Source organism: Fimicolochytrium jonesii, assembly GCF_025526975.1.
Source record: "Fimicolochytrium jonesii strain JEL569 chromosome Unknown EV422scaffold_16, whole genome shotgun sequence".
Classification (NCBI taxonomy): Eukaryota; Fungi; Chytridiomycota; class Chytridiomycetes; order Spizellomycetales; family Powellomycetaceae; genus Fimicolochytrium; species Fimicolochytrium jonesii.
The window spans coordinates 229,193-244,715 of NW_026515683.1; the positions used below are offsets into that span (position 1 = coordinate 229,193).

At 56.5% G+C, this 15,523-nt stretch overlaps 6 protein-coding genes across 6 annotated transcripts; 1 reads left to right on the forward strand and 5 right to left on the reverse strand.

Annotated features, from left to right (window-relative positions):
• Window positions 1-551: 551 nt before the first annotated feature.
• EV422DRAFT_579246 (uncharacterized protein) lies at window positions 552-1,929 on the reverse strand (the record flags this gene model as incomplete). The annotated part of the gene is made up of 4 exons (XM_053073312.1): window positions 552-1,043; window positions 1,152-1,398; window positions 1,441-1,453; window positions 1,632-1,929. 4 exons carry the CDS (start codon window positions 1,927-1,929, stop codon window positions 888-890), a joined length of 714 nt encoding a protein of 237 aa, XP_052924460.1. The 3' UTR covers window positions 552-887.
• A 440-nt stretch (window positions 1,930-2,369) lies between these two features.
• EV422DRAFT_588398 (uncharacterized protein) lies at window positions 2,370-5,682 on the reverse strand (the record flags this gene model as incomplete). The annotated part of the gene is made up of 2 exons (XM_053073494.1): window positions 2,370-5,327; window positions 5,406-5,682. The coding sequence occupies 2 exons, from the start codon at window positions 5,680-5,682 to the stop codon at window positions 2,590-2,592; spliced, it is 3,015 nt and encodes a 1,004-aa protein (XP_052924461.1). The 3' UTR covers window positions 2,370-2,589.
• Window positions 5,683-6,604: 922 nt separating this feature from the next.
• EV422DRAFT_533614 (uncharacterized protein) lies at window positions 6,605-8,171 on the reverse strand. Its single transcript, XM_053070608.1, has 2 exons — window positions 7,710-8,171; window positions 6,605-7,376 (listed from the first exon to the last, which is right to left on the reverse strand). Exons 1-2 carry the CDS (start codon window positions 7,923-7,925, stop codon window positions 7,020-7,022), a joined length of 573 nt encoding a protein of 190 aa, XP_052924462.1. The 5' UTR covers window positions 7,926-8,171; the 3' UTR covers window positions 6,605-7,019.
• Window positions 8,172-8,508: 337 nt separating this feature from the next.
• Window positions 8,509-10,818, reverse strand: EV422DRAFT_98652 (WD40-repeat-containing domain protein). Its single transcript, XM_053074570.1, has 9 exons — window positions 10,234-10,818; window positions 10,030-10,153; window positions 9,809-9,953; window positions 9,670-9,733; window positions 9,325-9,602; window positions 9,075-9,256; window positions 8,846-9,008; window positions 8,646-8,756; window positions 8,509-8,562 (listed from the first exon to the last, which is right to left on the reverse strand). Exons 1-9 carry the CDS (start codon window positions 10,658-10,660, stop codon window positions 8,530-8,532), a joined length of 1,527 nt encoding a protein of 508 aa, XP_052924463.1. The 5' UTR covers window positions 10,661-10,818; the 3' UTR covers window positions 8,509-8,529.
• A 448-nt stretch (window positions 10,819-11,266) lies between these two features.
• On the forward strand, window positions 11,267-11,994 carry EV422DRAFT_598114 (uncharacterized protein; the record flags this gene model as incomplete). The annotated part of the gene is made up of 3 exons (XM_053073634.1): window positions 11,267-11,437; window positions 11,506-11,666; window positions 11,752-11,994. 3 exons carry the CDS (start codon window positions 11,267-11,269, stop codon window positions 11,804-11,806), a joined length of 387 nt encoding a protein of 128 aa, XP_052924464.1. The 3' UTR covers window positions 11,807-11,994.
• A 613-nt stretch (window positions 11,995-12,607) lies between these two features.
• EV422DRAFT_98822 (large-conductance mechanosensitive channel) lies at window positions 12,608-14,305 on the reverse strand. The gene is made up of 4 exons (XM_053074571.1): window positions 13,877-14,305; window positions 13,587-13,727; window positions 13,487-13,547; window positions 12,608-13,238 (listed from the first exon to the last, which is right to left on the reverse strand). The coding sequence occupies exons 1-4, from the start codon at window positions 14,168-14,170 to the stop codon at window positions 12,940-12,942; spliced, it is 795 nt and encodes a 264-aa protein (XP_052924465.1). The 5' UTR covers window positions 14,171-14,305; the 3' UTR covers window positions 12,608-12,939.
• Between the last annotated feature and the right edge of the window lie 1,218 nt (window positions 14,306-15,523).

Sequence of the window (15,523 nt, forward strand, 5' to 3'; positions counted from 1 at the left end):
GCAAGCCAGCAGCGACAAAGGAAAAAACATGAATTAAATGCCCTTGGACAAAGAACACACAAAGGGTGATGGACATCGCTCAGTTGAGCCCATTCTCACAGACAACACAACATTAGAAGAAAGAACGAATTAAATGCCTTGTCACAAGCAGCCGATTCTCTCGGTTTTATTCCATTCATCTTTTCTCAATCTCCCTTGTCTGCCGGGTTATATTACATCTTTTTCTCCTTTGTTGATGAGTAGCATTGTACTGTACTGTACGTCCGCTTTTATATCACAGTTTTTTTTTCGATTTGGCGATTGTCTCGGTTGTGCAGACAGTTCAGGTATTGTTGAAGCCGGTGAAGAAACTGTGGGATGGGGCAACCGTGGTAAAGCCTATTTATATTGCATTTTTTTTCGGCATTGGGAGAATGGCAGCCGTTGTTGAGCATTGGGAGAATGGCAGCCGTTGTTGAGCCACAAAGCTGAGATCATGAGTGAACAACAAACACTTCGCCGCCCTCAGTCTAGCCAGTGACAGTTCACCCGTTACGCAGGTAGGTGAGTTTTGTGGATCGTCTGTCGTAGCATTGGAGGAAGGTTCACCGGCAAGCATATTGCTGATCTGCACGGTGCATCGCCATGAAGGCAACCACCGCTTCAATGTATATGCAGAGAAACGCAGCACCAGTACAAGAGGATCTCAAGAGGATCTCAGATGATGAAGGTATAACCGCACTCCAGTGTATCCACACTACTGATAACTAAGACGCTGGGATATCAAAAGTCTATAGTTGACTTGAACGGAGGAGGTGGGCCTGGGAATATAGCATAGCCGGCCGGATATGCTTGTTCTCGACGATGGGTACCCGCAACACTCGCGGGTTTCCCCGAAATGGGCCGACTTAAGTCCCGCAACGGGTCGAACGGTCACTGCCGGGACCGTAGATGAAACCTGAGGTCGTCACGACGGAAATAGTGGGGAGGCGTTTCCAACTGGGGAGCTGATTTGGCCGCGCCGCACTTGTAAACGACCAGTGATGTTCTGCCCACCACCATCCCTGGACGGTTGTTGCGCGCATGGGTTGCGCTGAAGTCGCAAGATGCGTATAGTAGCTCAAGGGTTATACGCCTGTTGCGTCGCGCTGTCGAAAAGTGATCAAACTGACAGGAATCACCTTAACCCTTTGTTCATTTTCCTCCCGTTTCCCGTATCGCCCCGATGCGTAACACAACACAACGACGCCTCCCACCCACTCCCACCAACCGCACCCATCGCACGCCCCACCCCAGTCCACCTCTGCACAAAAGACGGCGCCAAAACGGGCCTCGTCACATTCCATCGCCACTCTCCCTCCACCTCCACCAACACCCATCCATCGGCGTTGTTCTGGTCCTATCGCCAGGCGCTTGTTCCTTGACACCTACCTCATAGTTCAGAAAGCGAAGCCAGCTTACGAACCGTCACAAACTAAATTGGTGGCCGGTGTATGGTGACTAGGGCTGCAAGAAATCCGGCGAGCTGGCGATTGGGGTCGGGTCGGACATGTTTAAAAGAAAAACTAAGAAAAAGTCCTCCAATGTTTACCCTCGGTCGTTGTCGCAGACCACCCGCCGAATCCCCATGAGCGTTCATCGCAATGGCTGACCCGTACTGCTACCTGCCTTTGCCGCGGTGGCATACAGTACATCGGGATGCGGTAGACCGACTCTCAAGGCGCCGCATGACGGAACATCCCACTCCGCGACCGACAAAGCCGGTACTTGTTCGCCGTCCACTACGTCCACCCCTCGCTGGGCCTGCTCCGTACGTTCCTGCATCCATCCTTCACCGGCACACACAGTATGTAACTCTGCACGACAGCATACCATCACCCACTCTCCCTCTGTTCCTGCGGCTCCACAACGTGTGGGTTTACATCCACAGCAGAACCACCAGGGCAGCATGATGAATGTTACTTGCAATCTGGTCCGTTCACATCCCACTATGTTGATTAGGTAGTCCTCACGCCACACAGATGTGAGCGATAATCGAGGGCCCCGACCCAAAATCCAAAATCTCCAGATCTGTTGACCACCTAATGATTGACCGACTCGGGGTCAAAGTCCAACCCGTAGCCCGTCAGGCACTCACTCCCCAGTGATGGCGTTGAGGTTCCCAGATACGCAAGCCCAGCCGGACACTTTGGACGCAAGGCTGGCTGGGTATGCCCCTCGATGTGTCCGTGTGCCTTATGGTGACTGTGATGACTGCCATCCTCGCAGTCTTTCTGAACGGGAACTTGGGCCGAAAGCCACGCAAATTGGTCTTTCCCCCCCCCCCCCCCCCCCCCAATCATCAACGCCAGGCTATGCTACCCCTGCGCCGATCATTGAGAGCATCAGGGCTTGGTAATGGTGTTCCAGGTGGTGATGATTAAATGAACAAATATGGAAAAAGAAGAAAGGTCTTATGGATACCGGTATGCGCGGGGATATGGTAATCAAGGCGTGCGCAAGCGCCACCCTCCCTCGTCGATTATATCTCCCTATCGTCGGGGCAGCAACCCGGAGGAACACCCGTACCACCAGCGTCACGTAACAGCCAAACACGACATCTCCAGCTCTCTAAACCCTAATGACAGCCTCAGCCCCATAGAACCGGCCAAACACACTCAACGCATCCTCCACCCGCGCCCTGTCCAGCACATCGCCCGCGATCCCGCCCTTTGTTGAATCCGCAACGACCCGTGTACGGTGGGTGAGCACCCATTGCACGAACTCCGAGATGTCGGGCGTGAATGCGTGCGTTACGGATTCGTTGGTTACTTGGGTCGCGACGTCTTGTGCGTCTATGGTGGGGAGACCCAGGCGGGAGGCGATGAAAGAGGGGGAGATCGTGTGGTGTTTGACATACGTCAGATACATCAAAAACACATTCACAACTCCCGTAGCGAGCCCTCCATCCTCCGAACACTCCGCGCGGTGGGTGAGTATGTCCCGAACATCCCTGGTCAACCGAGACGGGCTCAGATCATGCGCAACCGCGTGGTTCCATTCGAGCGCGGTCCCGATCTGCGCTAGGAGGTGGACCAACTGTGGCGTGATTTCGCGTTCGGGAAAGGTGGTGGCGTCGCAGAGGACAAACATCGTGGATTGGAAGCGTTTGGCGTGAGTTTCTATTACGCGTTTGAATGGGTCTTCTGTGTGTGATACCCCAGGTGGGGATACCGGCGCGTTGATGAGGGAGAGGACGACGCGCCATTGTTCGTCGATGAGGGCGCGCGCGAGGCGGGGCTGGCCGACCCATTGCTGCACGTGGAATTCAAAGACTTGCCAGAGGGCGAGGACGAGGGGGAAGCCGGTGGAGAGGTGGGCGTCTGGGGTTGAGGAGATGCGTTTGAGGTCGACGTCGAGGAGGACGCGGTGGCGGAAGATGCCGGAGGTGGGGATCTTGCTTGTTTTCGTTGAGGGGGTGGCGTCGTGGGTGGAGGACTTTGCTTCCACGGGGGTTGTGGAATCGGACGTTTCGGTCCCGGCGAGGTCAAGCGAGTCAGCGCTGTCCAAAGCCCCATGCGAGCGGGCCCGCGTGATTCGCCTCACGAACCGCGCAGTTTCATGCGGGTGCGCCATCATCAGGCGCCTAATCACAAGGTTAAGCAGCACCGACAACAGCTTCAACTTCTTAGCAAACACCGCATTAGAGCGTTCGCCATGCACAGGTGTAACTTTAAGCGACTCAAGGACGTTAAACATCTCCGACAGCCACGCGTGGCCTTTTTCTCCAAACAGTTGGCGCACAACTTTCGTGGAGGGCACGTTGGGGACCAGCTCGATGTGGACCGGTTTGGCGCCGAGGGTTTGGAAGGCGACGTTGAGGATCACTTTGTCGCCTGCGGTGCCGTCCGCGCGGGGGTTCTCGAGGGCTTCGAAGTAGAACAGACTGGGTGGGGGTTCTTCTCCGAGGACTTCTTCCGCTTTTGAATTCTTGTTGCCGAGAGCGAATAGGTTGTCGGAAGACCCGTTCAGGCGAATCTCATGGTGGACCTCATGCGCACGAAGGTACTCCTTGACCGCATTACGGTTGAACCGGCCAGTCTCGACCATGAAGGTGACGCATTCGGCGATTGCATGCGAGGGTGCACCAGCGCCGATCGCGATGTTTCGCGCGTGCAGCGACATGTGCCCGCGCTGGATCCCTTCCGTGCACAGCGCGCGCAGAGCCGCAAAGTTCTGCGCGAGGCCAAGAGCCGCCATCGCTCTTCCGAGCCCCTTCGAGTCCGGGTTGCCCATCAGACCGAGGGTGTACTTGAGGACCGGATGGGTGGTCAAGACGCCCCCTTTCGTCGCGACAGGCATGGGGAGCTCGATTTCACCGCGGAGAAATCGCTGGCCGTTAGAGTCTTCCTCGACCCAGTAGTCCGTGAACGGGCGGTAGCTATCCTCGCGGACCGCGTTATATGCGTGTGCGGCGGCTTCGATCGCGCGCCAGTCTTGACCAGTGGCGAGGGCGACGGCGTCGATGCCGTTCATGATTCCCTTGTTGTGGGTTGCGGCGCGGAAGGGATCTGAGAGTGCCCATTCGTTCGCTTCGACGACGCGGAAGGCGAGGTCTTCGCCGGATACGCCCTTGTAGGCGAGCTTCTCGACGGGTACGCGGAAGGAGGCCTTGGCCATCCGCTCGACGTTGAGGTTGGAGACGATACGCAAGCCGATTGTCCCGCCGGTCAAGCTGGAGATCAGCGGGGCAACACCTTCCGCAACTGCACTGGCGCAGTTAGCGCCCATGGCGTCGCAGACATCGATGTGGATATGCACCACCAGCCACGTGCGACAATTGGCGCGAGTCACTCTATGCGGCCTCGCAGCGGATGTCGGAGGTTGCCGGCGAACGGCACGGAAGGTCACACCGGTGACACCTCCACCTCGACTGACCATGTTTTCGCAGAACTGGTTCCCAAGCGACATGATCTGCTCGCGCTTGCTTTCCAGCCTCTCAATGGCGGCAGGGATGTCCTCGTCGTCAATCCCGGCGACCTGGATCTGGGCGTAGATGATGTTACGTTCGGAGTTGGTCGCCACGAACCCTCCACCGAAGGTAGTGATGGTTTTCGCAGCATTGCTCGCTGCGGCAACCACCGACGGCTCTTCGACACACATGGGGATGACAGTCGGGACCGAGTTGATGGTGAAGTTGAGCCCGAGCCCGATAGGCATGCCCAAAGTCCCTACACAGTTCTCCACCATGTTGTTAGCGATCTGCTCATCCAGACCATTCAGCGGGAACGGCGCTGGAGGCGTGGATTTCCTTCCGTTTCCTTCTCCCTCATCACCCGACGAGCTGGATCCTGACTCGTCCGATGGCGCTGGTGAGTTGTTTCGGTCCTGAGCGCGCTGAGCCGCCGTTTTCACCTGAAGATGGGCATGGCTCCCGTTCGCAGTACCCGACGAGCCCGCTTTCGATCCAGGCGGAAACAGCCCGGGGAAAGCCAGTCTCAGCTGATTCTGACGTTCCCGAAGTGCCTTCTTATAGAACCCGGACCAAATCGAGTGGAACCCCGAGTCAGCGCTCTTCTGCTGTGTCTGGAGCCGTTTCTGCTGCGCGAGATGCAGGCGGGAGTGGTCCCGGTGGTCCGCATCGTGGCTGCTGCTGGTGATGGAGGCCTGGTGGAGGAGTTTGTGCAAAGCTGCGGCTCGCTCGGCGGCGTGGGAATTGTGCATGGGGTAGTTGTCGGAGCCATTCCGAAGGCCGCCAGCGTGGGCGCCGGCAGCAGCGGATCTGTCCAGGGTTGTGGCGGAATGCTTGTGAGTTGCTGGTGGAGGAGGAGTGCCGTTGGCTGAGAGCAGCTGTTGTGACTGCTTTGTGGTCGTCGTGGTGGTGGTGGAGGTGGTGGTTGTAGGGTGGTGGGTGGCTGTCTCTGTCGCCGCCCAGTGCCCTTTTGTCGCGGAGAATTGCAGCGGTTGCTCCGTGGGCGACGGCGACGCGTGCGCTTCCGCCCCTTGTTGGTGGCCCTCTCCAACTACCCCAAATTCGTCGCTCGTCATGTTTTTCTTTTCACACTCAGGCAACGCACACAAAGTGAGGTCCGTTTCGCTATATCAACGTTGAGTATCAACCGATGCCTCTACTGCCCTAAGATATCGTTTGTCGTACGCGGATAATGGCGGTAATCGATCCGCTATTTGTCTGTCTACGTTATGCGGTTATGCTGAAGCTTTTCGGAGAGATTGCGTCGTCAAAGATGCGGGAACCTCAAAGCGTCGACGAGGAGCTTATATGGACCAACAGGAATCAAAGCAATGCGGAGGAGAGGACGTACAAGTTGCCGCTGCTCACTAAGTGGGTATATACGGCAGTCCTCGGAGGTGAGATAATCGATGGGAACACGAGGCGCACACAGGAAGAGCCCAGGGGTCCCGACTCCGGCTGTAAACAAAGTATGATGGCCAAGCGATGCAAGGAAAGGGCTTGGCGATAGATACGGCTGATAGATCTTACGACGGAAACGAAGGGGGATCTATGATGTTTAAAGTTTCTATTCTTTCGAATGTCTCTGGGGGGAATCAAGAGTCTATCGGAGGAGGACGGGAGGCAGGGATGAGGGTGGAGTGATGGGGGGGGGGGGGGGGGGGGGGAGGACTAGGGGGTCTACAGTACCGGTTATCTACTGTATGCAGGAAGGGGCCAATGGACGAAGGAAGGCATCTTCAGCAGCGATTTGTGTGTTTGCGTGGGGGGTCAAAAAGCGGGAGTGGGTGGAATCGGATGATCTGACTTGACGCTCTTCTGTTCGCCCGACGAACGCGCGCAGTTCACCGGCGAGAAAAAAGTTCCCACTTCCCACCTCCTTCTCGTCCGCCCCTCGGACTGACTGCACACAGATCGCGCACACGCCCACTTCTAACTAGTCACGTGCACGGATTTTAACTGCGCCGCGCACCTCGTTCTTCGCGAATCAAGCACGGGAACACGCTCGGACAGCTTTCAACTTCACATCGAGCGGAACGCGGAGATTGATGAACCCATCGGCACACTTACGGCGGGCCCACATATGATGTTATACGCACACACACGCACATGCATTTTGGAAGTTTTGAAGGCGGACCTCCCGAGTCTTCCTTTGACCGCCTTTCGTTTGCGCTTTATAAAGTTGTCCTGGACCATGAACTGCGCAAGACGGGGGGGGGCAGTGACGAGAGGGCAGTGCGCACTTTTCGCCCGTGTTGCAGTCGGTCGGTCGGTCGGGACATCGGCCCACCCTCTCGTTCTCCCACTGTGACGTGACGTCTCCCCCCCCCGTCGCGTCTTTTGGGCACCAACATGTGCGCAGTCCATCATACGACTCCCCCCATGCCATATTTCGACAGCGTGTTTGGGATGCTGTCAATGGGTAAAAGCCCTGTTTCGCAGACAGGTAGGTCCCAACTTCCATCTCTAGACGTCAGGAGGTCTTGCATTTGCCAAGACCACGATGCTCGGCGGGACATCTTCGATAAGCTGGCGAGGGAATCGGGTTGGGAAGGAGGGGGGTCATGCATATGATAGACGGCAAGTCATCCCGTGGAGAGGACCGGTCCAGCGAGTTCTGAGTCAGGGAGGTGATGAGCAAATGGCGGGGGGGAATGAACAGTGCGGGGGGTATAAAGTCGTTACTTTTCGCCGGTCTCAACACATTTCTTTTGCAGCCCCCGTTTGGGAACATTTTCGTTCACCAACACCCATCTTGTTCTCCGTCACGCTTTCGTAGGTCCAAAGTAGAAATCCAGCACCCACACTCCAACGCCTCGCACAAGACCCACATCCCCACCATCCCCCACCCCGAAAATGGCCTCATCCGCCTCTTCACCCGCCGCAACCTCCTCCCACTCCCACACGACCCCCAAACCCACCCCACACTCCCACACCCAGACCCACCACGCCATCCAACACGCCCTCCACACATGCTGCGACCAGCCCTCAACATCCCCTTCGATCCACATCCCAGGGTCCAACGCGATGCCGCCGGGGATGACGACGTGGGAGGCGTGGGCCGTGGGGTATGCGGCGGTCAGGGAGATGAGGGAGCGGGAGAGTAAGATACGGGCGGGGGAGAGAGAGGTGGGAGCAGGGACGAGGAGGGAAGTGGCGGGAGTGGATCATCTGTGGAATACGGTGGTGGGGATCGTGCCGAGGTGGGGGAGGTGATTCGGTGGGCGGGTTTCCGATTGTGGCGATTGGGGGCGCCGGGGGGGGGGGGGGGGCGGCGTGTACATGTCACAAACGGCGTATTTAGAGCAGATGCAGAACGGCGTTTTGTTCTTTTTTTTTCGAATCTCACGCATTTCTTTATGTGTACGTTTGGTGCATGTTGTGCTGATGGAGAAGTTTTGGCTGATACATGGACTGTACAGTTTTGTGGTTTGTTTTGTGCATATATACACAGGTGACCCGCGAGACCTTGCTGCCGATGTATCATTCGGTCGCTCGCGAGGGGGTTTACGTCATGGGTTTGTACAATCGGAAAGAGTCGTTGGAGCACAAAACTAAAGGATGAAGTATGGTGTGCGTCGACCGCAGTGGGCATCTCATCACGACCGCGGTGCGATTTGCAAAACGGCGATCTTAAATGTTTCCAAAAAGGGAAAGCGAGGTGAGACACCAGTGCAAACCAGAACCCCAACAACGCAAACCCTCCGGTCCTTACCTTGACACCCCCAGCCGCAACAGCCAACCTCTCCCCCTTCGCATTCCACTTAACCTGCACATCAACTTCCTCGCCCTTCTCCCCCGCATACGTCTTCACCAGGGTCCGATCCTAAAAATGAAAACCATCAATCCCCACCCAAACCCCAGCCCCCCTTTCCCCACAACCATCCCCCCCTCCCAATCTCCCCAACAACGTACCTTAACATTCCAAACACAAACCCTCCCATCCGCATCCCCACTGGCCAAAAACTTCCCATTGGGCGTAAAATCCGCACACAAAACATCCGCATCGTGCGTGAACGTGTGCAACAGTTCCTGTTTAAGCACGTCCCAGAGGCGGAGGGTGCGGTCTACTCCCGCTCTAGAAAAGACCATCACAATCATTAGCCCAACGAGAGGCGTGAGGTGGCAGAGGTGAGACACGTACGTGACGAAGATGGGATTATCTGACCCGGGACACCAGCACAGTGACACGATCTCCTTGCTGTGGCCCTTGGCGGTCCAGAGGGGTTCGTCGCGGTCCATGGTCCAGATCTTGGCGGTGCCGTCGTCGGAGCAGGAGGCGAGGTATTTTTTGGTGGAGTCCCATACTACTTTGTTTACATCGCCCTGGAAATGAAACCATTCGTAATCAGCATGCGCCAACCGGGATGATGAACAGGTGATGCACTCACTACCTTATGCGAAAACTGCTTCAAAGGCTCAATATCCCCCATAACACACACATAAATCTGATTATCACTCGAAGCTGTCGCCAGGGTTCCATCATCCAGCCAATCGGCACTCAACACGGGCCCTTCGTGGAAATCGATCTTTTGCCGGACCTGCCCGCTCTCGACGTCCCAGATGATGCTCATTTTGTCGTGGCTGCCGGTGGCGATGAAGTTGGCGGAGGGGGACCATGCGAGGGCGATGATGGCGCCTGCATGGTGCTTCTCGGTGAATTTTAGGTCGCCTGGATGCCGATGAGACAAGTTGAGACAGGGTTCACATGCTTAAGATGGGAGTATGGTGAGACGAACCTGTGCGGGTCCAGACAAATATGCGACCGTCTACAGTTCCGGCTGCTACCAACGCTCCTGACGGCTAATGAATCCACAAAGGAGTCCATGTCAGACCTTGTTCTCGGTAGTCCTTGAACTCCCTTCCGGTGCAACTCACCGCCCACTCCAACGCGGATATGCCATTCAACCCCGTCGACCCCTTCGCCGTTGCGCTGTCGCCCATAGCCAGCTCGCGATCTTCGATTGTCTCTTCGCCTCCTTTTGTTGAGATCTGCCATAATCGGACTTTCCCGTCACGACCTCTGTGAATATCCGTGCGGAGGGGAAGAATCAGTCACTACCGCACTATGAGGGTTGTGTGTGGCGTAGTGGACGTACCCGGATGCTAGGAACTGCGGCTTTGTTGGGCTCCATGAGCATCTGAGTACCTCGGAGGGATGCGTCAATTTCGAAACTGAAGATTGGTCAATCATGACGGTGTCCACGGCCGCATCTTCAACTTCTGCCGGTGCGAAACTCATCAGCCTTGTCCAATCAAGAGACACAACGTCGCACACCCAGTCACCCATTTCAAATCCTTACCTGCCCCAGCCTCCTCATCCCTCGCATCCTTCTTCGCCTTCCGCTCCCTCTCCCCCCTCCCCTGCCTCTTCTCCTCCTTCTTCTCCTTCCGCCCCCCAGTCGCAACCTCCTCCCTCCTCGCCCTCTTCGCCGGCCTCCCACTCTCCGCCTTCTCCTCCCCCTCAATCACACACTCATGCGGCTCCAGGAGCGAAAACGGCGCCGAGCACTTCTTCTCCGTCCCGTCTTCGTTGACATGGAGCTCGATCTCGGCGTACTGGAGTCCTTTTTGGAGGAGGTTGATCAGTGCCCCTGGGCGGATGTGTGACCCGCGGATGTTCCGGCGGTACAGGGAGCTTTCTTGTTGGAAGGCGAAGGTGGAGTGGGTGAAGCCGGATTCGACGAGGTAGCGGTATATTAGGTAGTTGACTTGGTCGCTTGTTACCATCTTTGTAGCGGGCGAGAGGCTGCCAAGCCGTTTATTGAACTATGAAAGGTATCGACTCGTTCTCCTGCCGCCTTTTCCGGTCCAGCCGGTGGTAATGCTAACTTGCAAGTCAACGACGGCGAAGTCCGGTGGGCAATACGTTCCGAAACGATTCGACGGCGTGGAGAGCGAGCCAAGTCCGACACAAATGCAAATCAGCCCAGGGTTCTCCTCTTCTCCCCTTTCCGTTCCTTTGCCGTACGTTTTGAAGTACGTCCAGTTGAAAAAAGGCGAGCTTCCCACGGCGGCCGACAACGAAAGTCGATAAAATGTCGAGCCTATGCGATTGGAACCACGGATACGGAGAGAAAAGCTGCGTCGTAGCGGCAGTATCTTTGTTGACAGGCAGCCCCGTAATATGTAGTCTGCCCCTGTATCAGTACGAGAGCGCAAGTAGTGCAGTTTCGGGACTGAGCGCCCAATGTCAAATCGTCAAAACGTTCGCCCGTTGGCATCCATCGGTCGCGTCCCACAAGTCCCAGCAGAAGTCCCAGAGCAGGTCCCAGAGAGGCCTCGTCAGAATTTCCCTGTCGCAACACCCACCACCACCCTCCGAACGTACGCAGCATGTCACAATCAACCCGTCTCCCCTCAGCACTCTCATCCCAACGCACAACAGCTGCCCAAAACACAGTGCCCATAGACCCCGCCCTCATCGACGACGTCGAAAAACACGCGCAGGAAATCTCAGACGATCTCGCTGTTTTCATGGGGAAATTGCGGAGTAGGCTCGACGAGGTACCTGACATCATAGGTTACTCGGCCAATTCTGGCAACGTCTAACCTGAACTATGATTGGAATCCAGATGACGGCTGCAACAAGCCAATCAGTCTCACTAACAACCGACAGCGCGCGCAACCTCTCGACAGCGGTGCACGAATCCGTCGCCGAGACGAGCGAGCTGATCAATACGGTTGGGTCGATGAAGAATGAGATGGTCAAGGTTAAGGCTCTGGCTGGGCAGATGTGGGTAACATGACTGCGGGGTAAAATTCTTTGGAGACGCTTTGGAGGTTCTAATGATTTTTTGGATGATTTTCTTTTTTTGTAGTAAGAGCTTGAAAGATAATTTGGACTGGTTGGAGGCTGTGGTGGGGAAGGGGTGATGATGAGGTGGATTTGTTTGAGGATTGGAGAGGGAGAAGGTGGAAAGCGAACGCGGACAAGCGGATCAACAATCCTTAGAGCGGGCCGATCGAACAACGTGCATCGGAAAGTTCGGATCCGGCTTTGGACGTCGGACACAACCCTTAACGTACGCACGGTGTCCTAAGTTCAATCGCACGGGCCCACCGGTCCTCGAACATGACGGCCTCACCCGGACCCATTCACGGAGCACTCACCTTTGCAGACCCTCGACAGCTCTTCGGCGAACTGGGATTCAGCACGGATCGCGAGTTTACGCCGCGGATGAGATGCATGCGGATCTACGGGTCTTTTTGCAAAGCGGCGTTGGGGTGGGACGCCGATCGCCTCCAGGCACCCGCCCTGCTTCATCCGCCCTTTGGCGTTCTTTGGGATGTCAGCCCGGGATGACCGCTGGAAGGTGGAGATGCAAGTTTTGATGCCATGCATCGGCAGTCAAACCAGCAGAGGGGGTTGGAGAAACATAGCTGAATATCCTATCATTGCCCGGCGAGCGCGAAGCCCGCTCCGGAAACAGCAATCAGAAAGGGCTCGATTTTTCGTGTACATAGTTCAGTGACCACTGTTGTCCATGCAGGCTACCTCTCAGGAAATTGACTGTTTGGAAGAGCAGAGTTGGATGTGCACTTTTTTTTGTTTCTTTAGCTGATGTGTCGAGCTTCCAGGTCAAGCAAAGAACGCGTCAAGAAAGTCGCTTACGCAAGGTCTCACGCGTTTCCGTTGCAAACCCTGTGGACGAAGCCCGAGGTGCGGTGATTGTTGAGGGGAAAGGCTGACAATCAGGGGAAGAGGATATGCAAAGCAGCGAACGGGTGCGCGGTTTATGAAAGGAGGGAAGACGGAGAAATGCAGACCGGGGATGGACGCACTTTGATCCCGGTAGTCAAAAAGGAATCGCAAGCGTCACCGCTTTTCATGACGCTGCATCTCAAGGAAGCTGATGAAAGTCAGCGGAGTTTTCAGAAATGGATGACGAGATTCCATTAGGCCAGGCTAGAAAGTCTACTCAGTCAAGCAAAAAAAAAAGCCGCCCATGCTTCACCGTCGTCTCGAAATCTAGCTATGTACACCACCGAAAGCCCATCGTCCAACGCTACGCCGTCGTCACACTCACACTCGCAGGTTGCGGTATCGCATGCTCTCCATCCCCGGCCCCAACCGGCACCCCCCTATGCAGCACCGTCACGCTACTCCCACAAAACATGCACTTGGACGCCTTCTCCGAGATCTCCTCCAGACAATACGGGCAATCCTTCAACCGTTTCAGAAACTTGGACCGCTCGTGCAGCAAGCTCGTGTATGCTTTGATGACCAGGAATAGGATGATGGTTACTGTGGAGAAGTAGAGGATGCGTTGTAGGAAGTGGCCGTAGTTCCATGTTACGATTCCCACTGTGTCGTGAAAGGGATGGAAGAATGAGATGTGGGTTGGTTGCTTGATGGTTGTTGGGTCAATGGGATGAATGATGCAAACGGCACCCGTATCCGAGCGCCAGCGAATGGGAGACGGTGGGCGGAGCAGCTCGCTTCGCTCGCAGAAGATCTGAGGCTCGCTCATAGCCCTGATGAGGGGAATATTCGCGCCTTTGGCGCACTGTGGCTCGCTCCGGTCCCACTCAGCCCTCGCTCACGCAACCCACCTTCCTTCGCCTGATCCACCGTCTGCGGATCCTCACACCAATTCCGATGTTTCTCACACGCCTCCGACCCCATATCCGCCGGCCTCAGGATCAAAAACGCCTGGTCGAGCGGCCGCGCAGCCAGCAAGCCCAGGATGGGAGACAGAAGGTCGTCGACTACGGACGAGACGATCGACGAGAACGCCGCCCCGATGACGACCCCGATGGCGAGGTCGAGGACGCGCCCGCGGTTGATGAATTCCTGTTTCCGGGGGTCGAGCAACGAACATCGTGAGCATTCCGAAAAAGAAGCGGCAAGCTCGAAACGCTGGTGATATAGAATCTACAATTCGAGGCCTGACTTTGATGCCCTCCTGCTACGGCTGTTCCCTCATCTCGCTACTATCATACCTTAAAGTCATCCCAGTTCGATCTGGTGACCTCGCGGGCGGTGTCGACGGCTCTGGGCAGGAGCGGGCGGCGTTCGCTTGGGGTTGAAGGGCGGGAGTCTGGCATTTCGTTGGGGGAGAGGAACGTTGACAGGGGCGGTGGGTTGGATGGGATGGTGCGAGAGGCCCTAGGAAGGTGAGGGCCGTGCCGTGCGGTGGTGATGAGAAGGACGATTGTGGGTCCCAATGGGTCGAAGCAGGGGATGACGTGAAGGGGCTGCGCGCGACGGTTCCGCTGCGACGCGTTCTTGTCCATCTGCCCCTGTCCAGTCAGGGAGGTACAGCTCCATTGCCAAGAACATCGACAAAAGATGCGTTTTCCATGATCAGCGTCCCCACGCTGCAGGCATGAATCCCAGCTTTGTTTATCTCATGCAGTACTCACACAAGAGATGGCATGTGCGTCAATGTATCCCCTCTTCATCCTCTACAGAATTCCATCCCAACGACTCCCCTTCATCCACCCCACCCCACCCCTCATTGCACTGCACCAACACTCCAAAAAAATCTCTTTCGCCAACCCTCCATCACCCAACACTCTTCCTCGCCCCACCGCCAACCCTCACAACCACGCTCCCACTCCTCGCCACCTCCCTCTCCTTACTATTCAACGCATACACCTTCTTCGCGCTCCCATTCACATCCCACAGACTTTCATCCTCCACAATGTGGTCGCCAACAACCACATCCGCCTCCTCTTCCTCCCCTAACGGCCTGATAACGCCCCGAGAGGTCGCATCCCCCAACGAAAAAAACTCGTCGTAGCGTTTATCGTACCCCTCATAGTGGAGTTTGATCTTCCAGTGGGGCGGGAGGTTGGCCGATGCGGGGACGGGGGCATAGTAGAGCATGCGGGCCTTGTACCACAAAAGCGGCCCTTCTTTGTCGGATCGGATGCGGAGGAGGTCGCCGAATTGGAGGTTGAAGTGGAAGCCGTTGGGGGGGTGGTTGAGGAGGGGGCGGGTGGTTGTCGGGTCGAGGTCTAGGGGGGTTGCGGTGGTGGCTGGTGAGGGTGAGGGTGATGGTTCGGGCGCGAGTATGGGTGCGATTTCGTGAGGATGTGTGTCGTCGGAACGCGGGGACTGGGTGATTGGAATAGACGGCGGTGCCGCTGGCGGTTGAGGTGACGCCTCCGTTTCTGTCGCGTCGCTAACCGACACCGACACCGACACCGACACCGACACCGACACCTGCCCCTTCTTCTTCCTCGGTACCGGCGTACGCTTCGCCACCGTATCAGTAGTACTCTTCCGTTTCGCCGGTGTACGTTTCTTCTTCACTTCCGGTGACGCAGTCTGCGGCGAACTGGTGACGGATGTTTCCGTTTTCGGTGGTACATCGAGCTTCCGTCGTTTCGCCGCCGGTTTGGCTCCACCTTTCGCTTTCGCGACTTCAACAACTTCTCCCTCCACCTGGCCCTTCTCCTCCTTCTGCATCGCTTTCGGATTCCCAGCAATCCCATCGCCCAAGACCGCCTCAAACTCACCCCCATCCGCCGCCTCCGACTCCACTCCGTCCGTGACCGCCACAACCCGGATTCGATACCTCCCCACCACTCCTCTTTCCCGCCGCTTTCGTCCAGTGGATGGAGCTACACGCCGCTCAATGT

Coding starts and splice junctions, on each gene's coding strand:
- EV422DRAFT_533614 (XM_053070608.1), bottom strand. CDS start 7,925: ATGTTGAGGGCTGGTCGCAGCATGTGTGGAGGGCGTGTTGGATGGCGT. Junction 7,377..7,709: donor GCTGGATTTCTACTTTGGAC/CTACGAAAGCGT, acceptor GTTGGGACCTAC/CTGTCTGCGAAACAGGGCTT.
- EV422DRAFT_98652 (XM_053074570.1), bottom strand. CDS start 10,660: ATGGTAACAAGCGACCAAGTCAACTACCTAATATACCGCTACCTCGTC. Junction 10,154..10,233: donor GGATGAGGAGGCTGGGGCAG/GTAAGGATTTGA, acceptor TCGCACCGGCAG/AAGTTGAAGATGCGGCCGTG. Junction 8,563..8,645: donor TTGCGGCTGGGGGTGTCAAG/GTAAGGACCGGA, acceptor GAAACATTTAAG/ATCGCCGTTTTGCAAATCGC.
- EV422DRAFT_98822 (XM_053074571.1), bottom strand. CDS start 14,170: ATGGACAAGAACGCGTCGCAGCGGAACCGTCGCGCGCAGCCCCTTCAC. Junction 13,548..13,586: donor CTGCGCGGCCGCTCGACCAG/GCGTTTTTGATC, acceptor ATGGGGTCGGAG/GCGTGTGAGAAACATCGGAA. Junction 13,239..13,486: donor GGTGGATCAGGCGAAGGAAG/GTGGGTTGCGTG, acceptor TTCACGACACAG/TGGGAATCGTAACATGGAAC.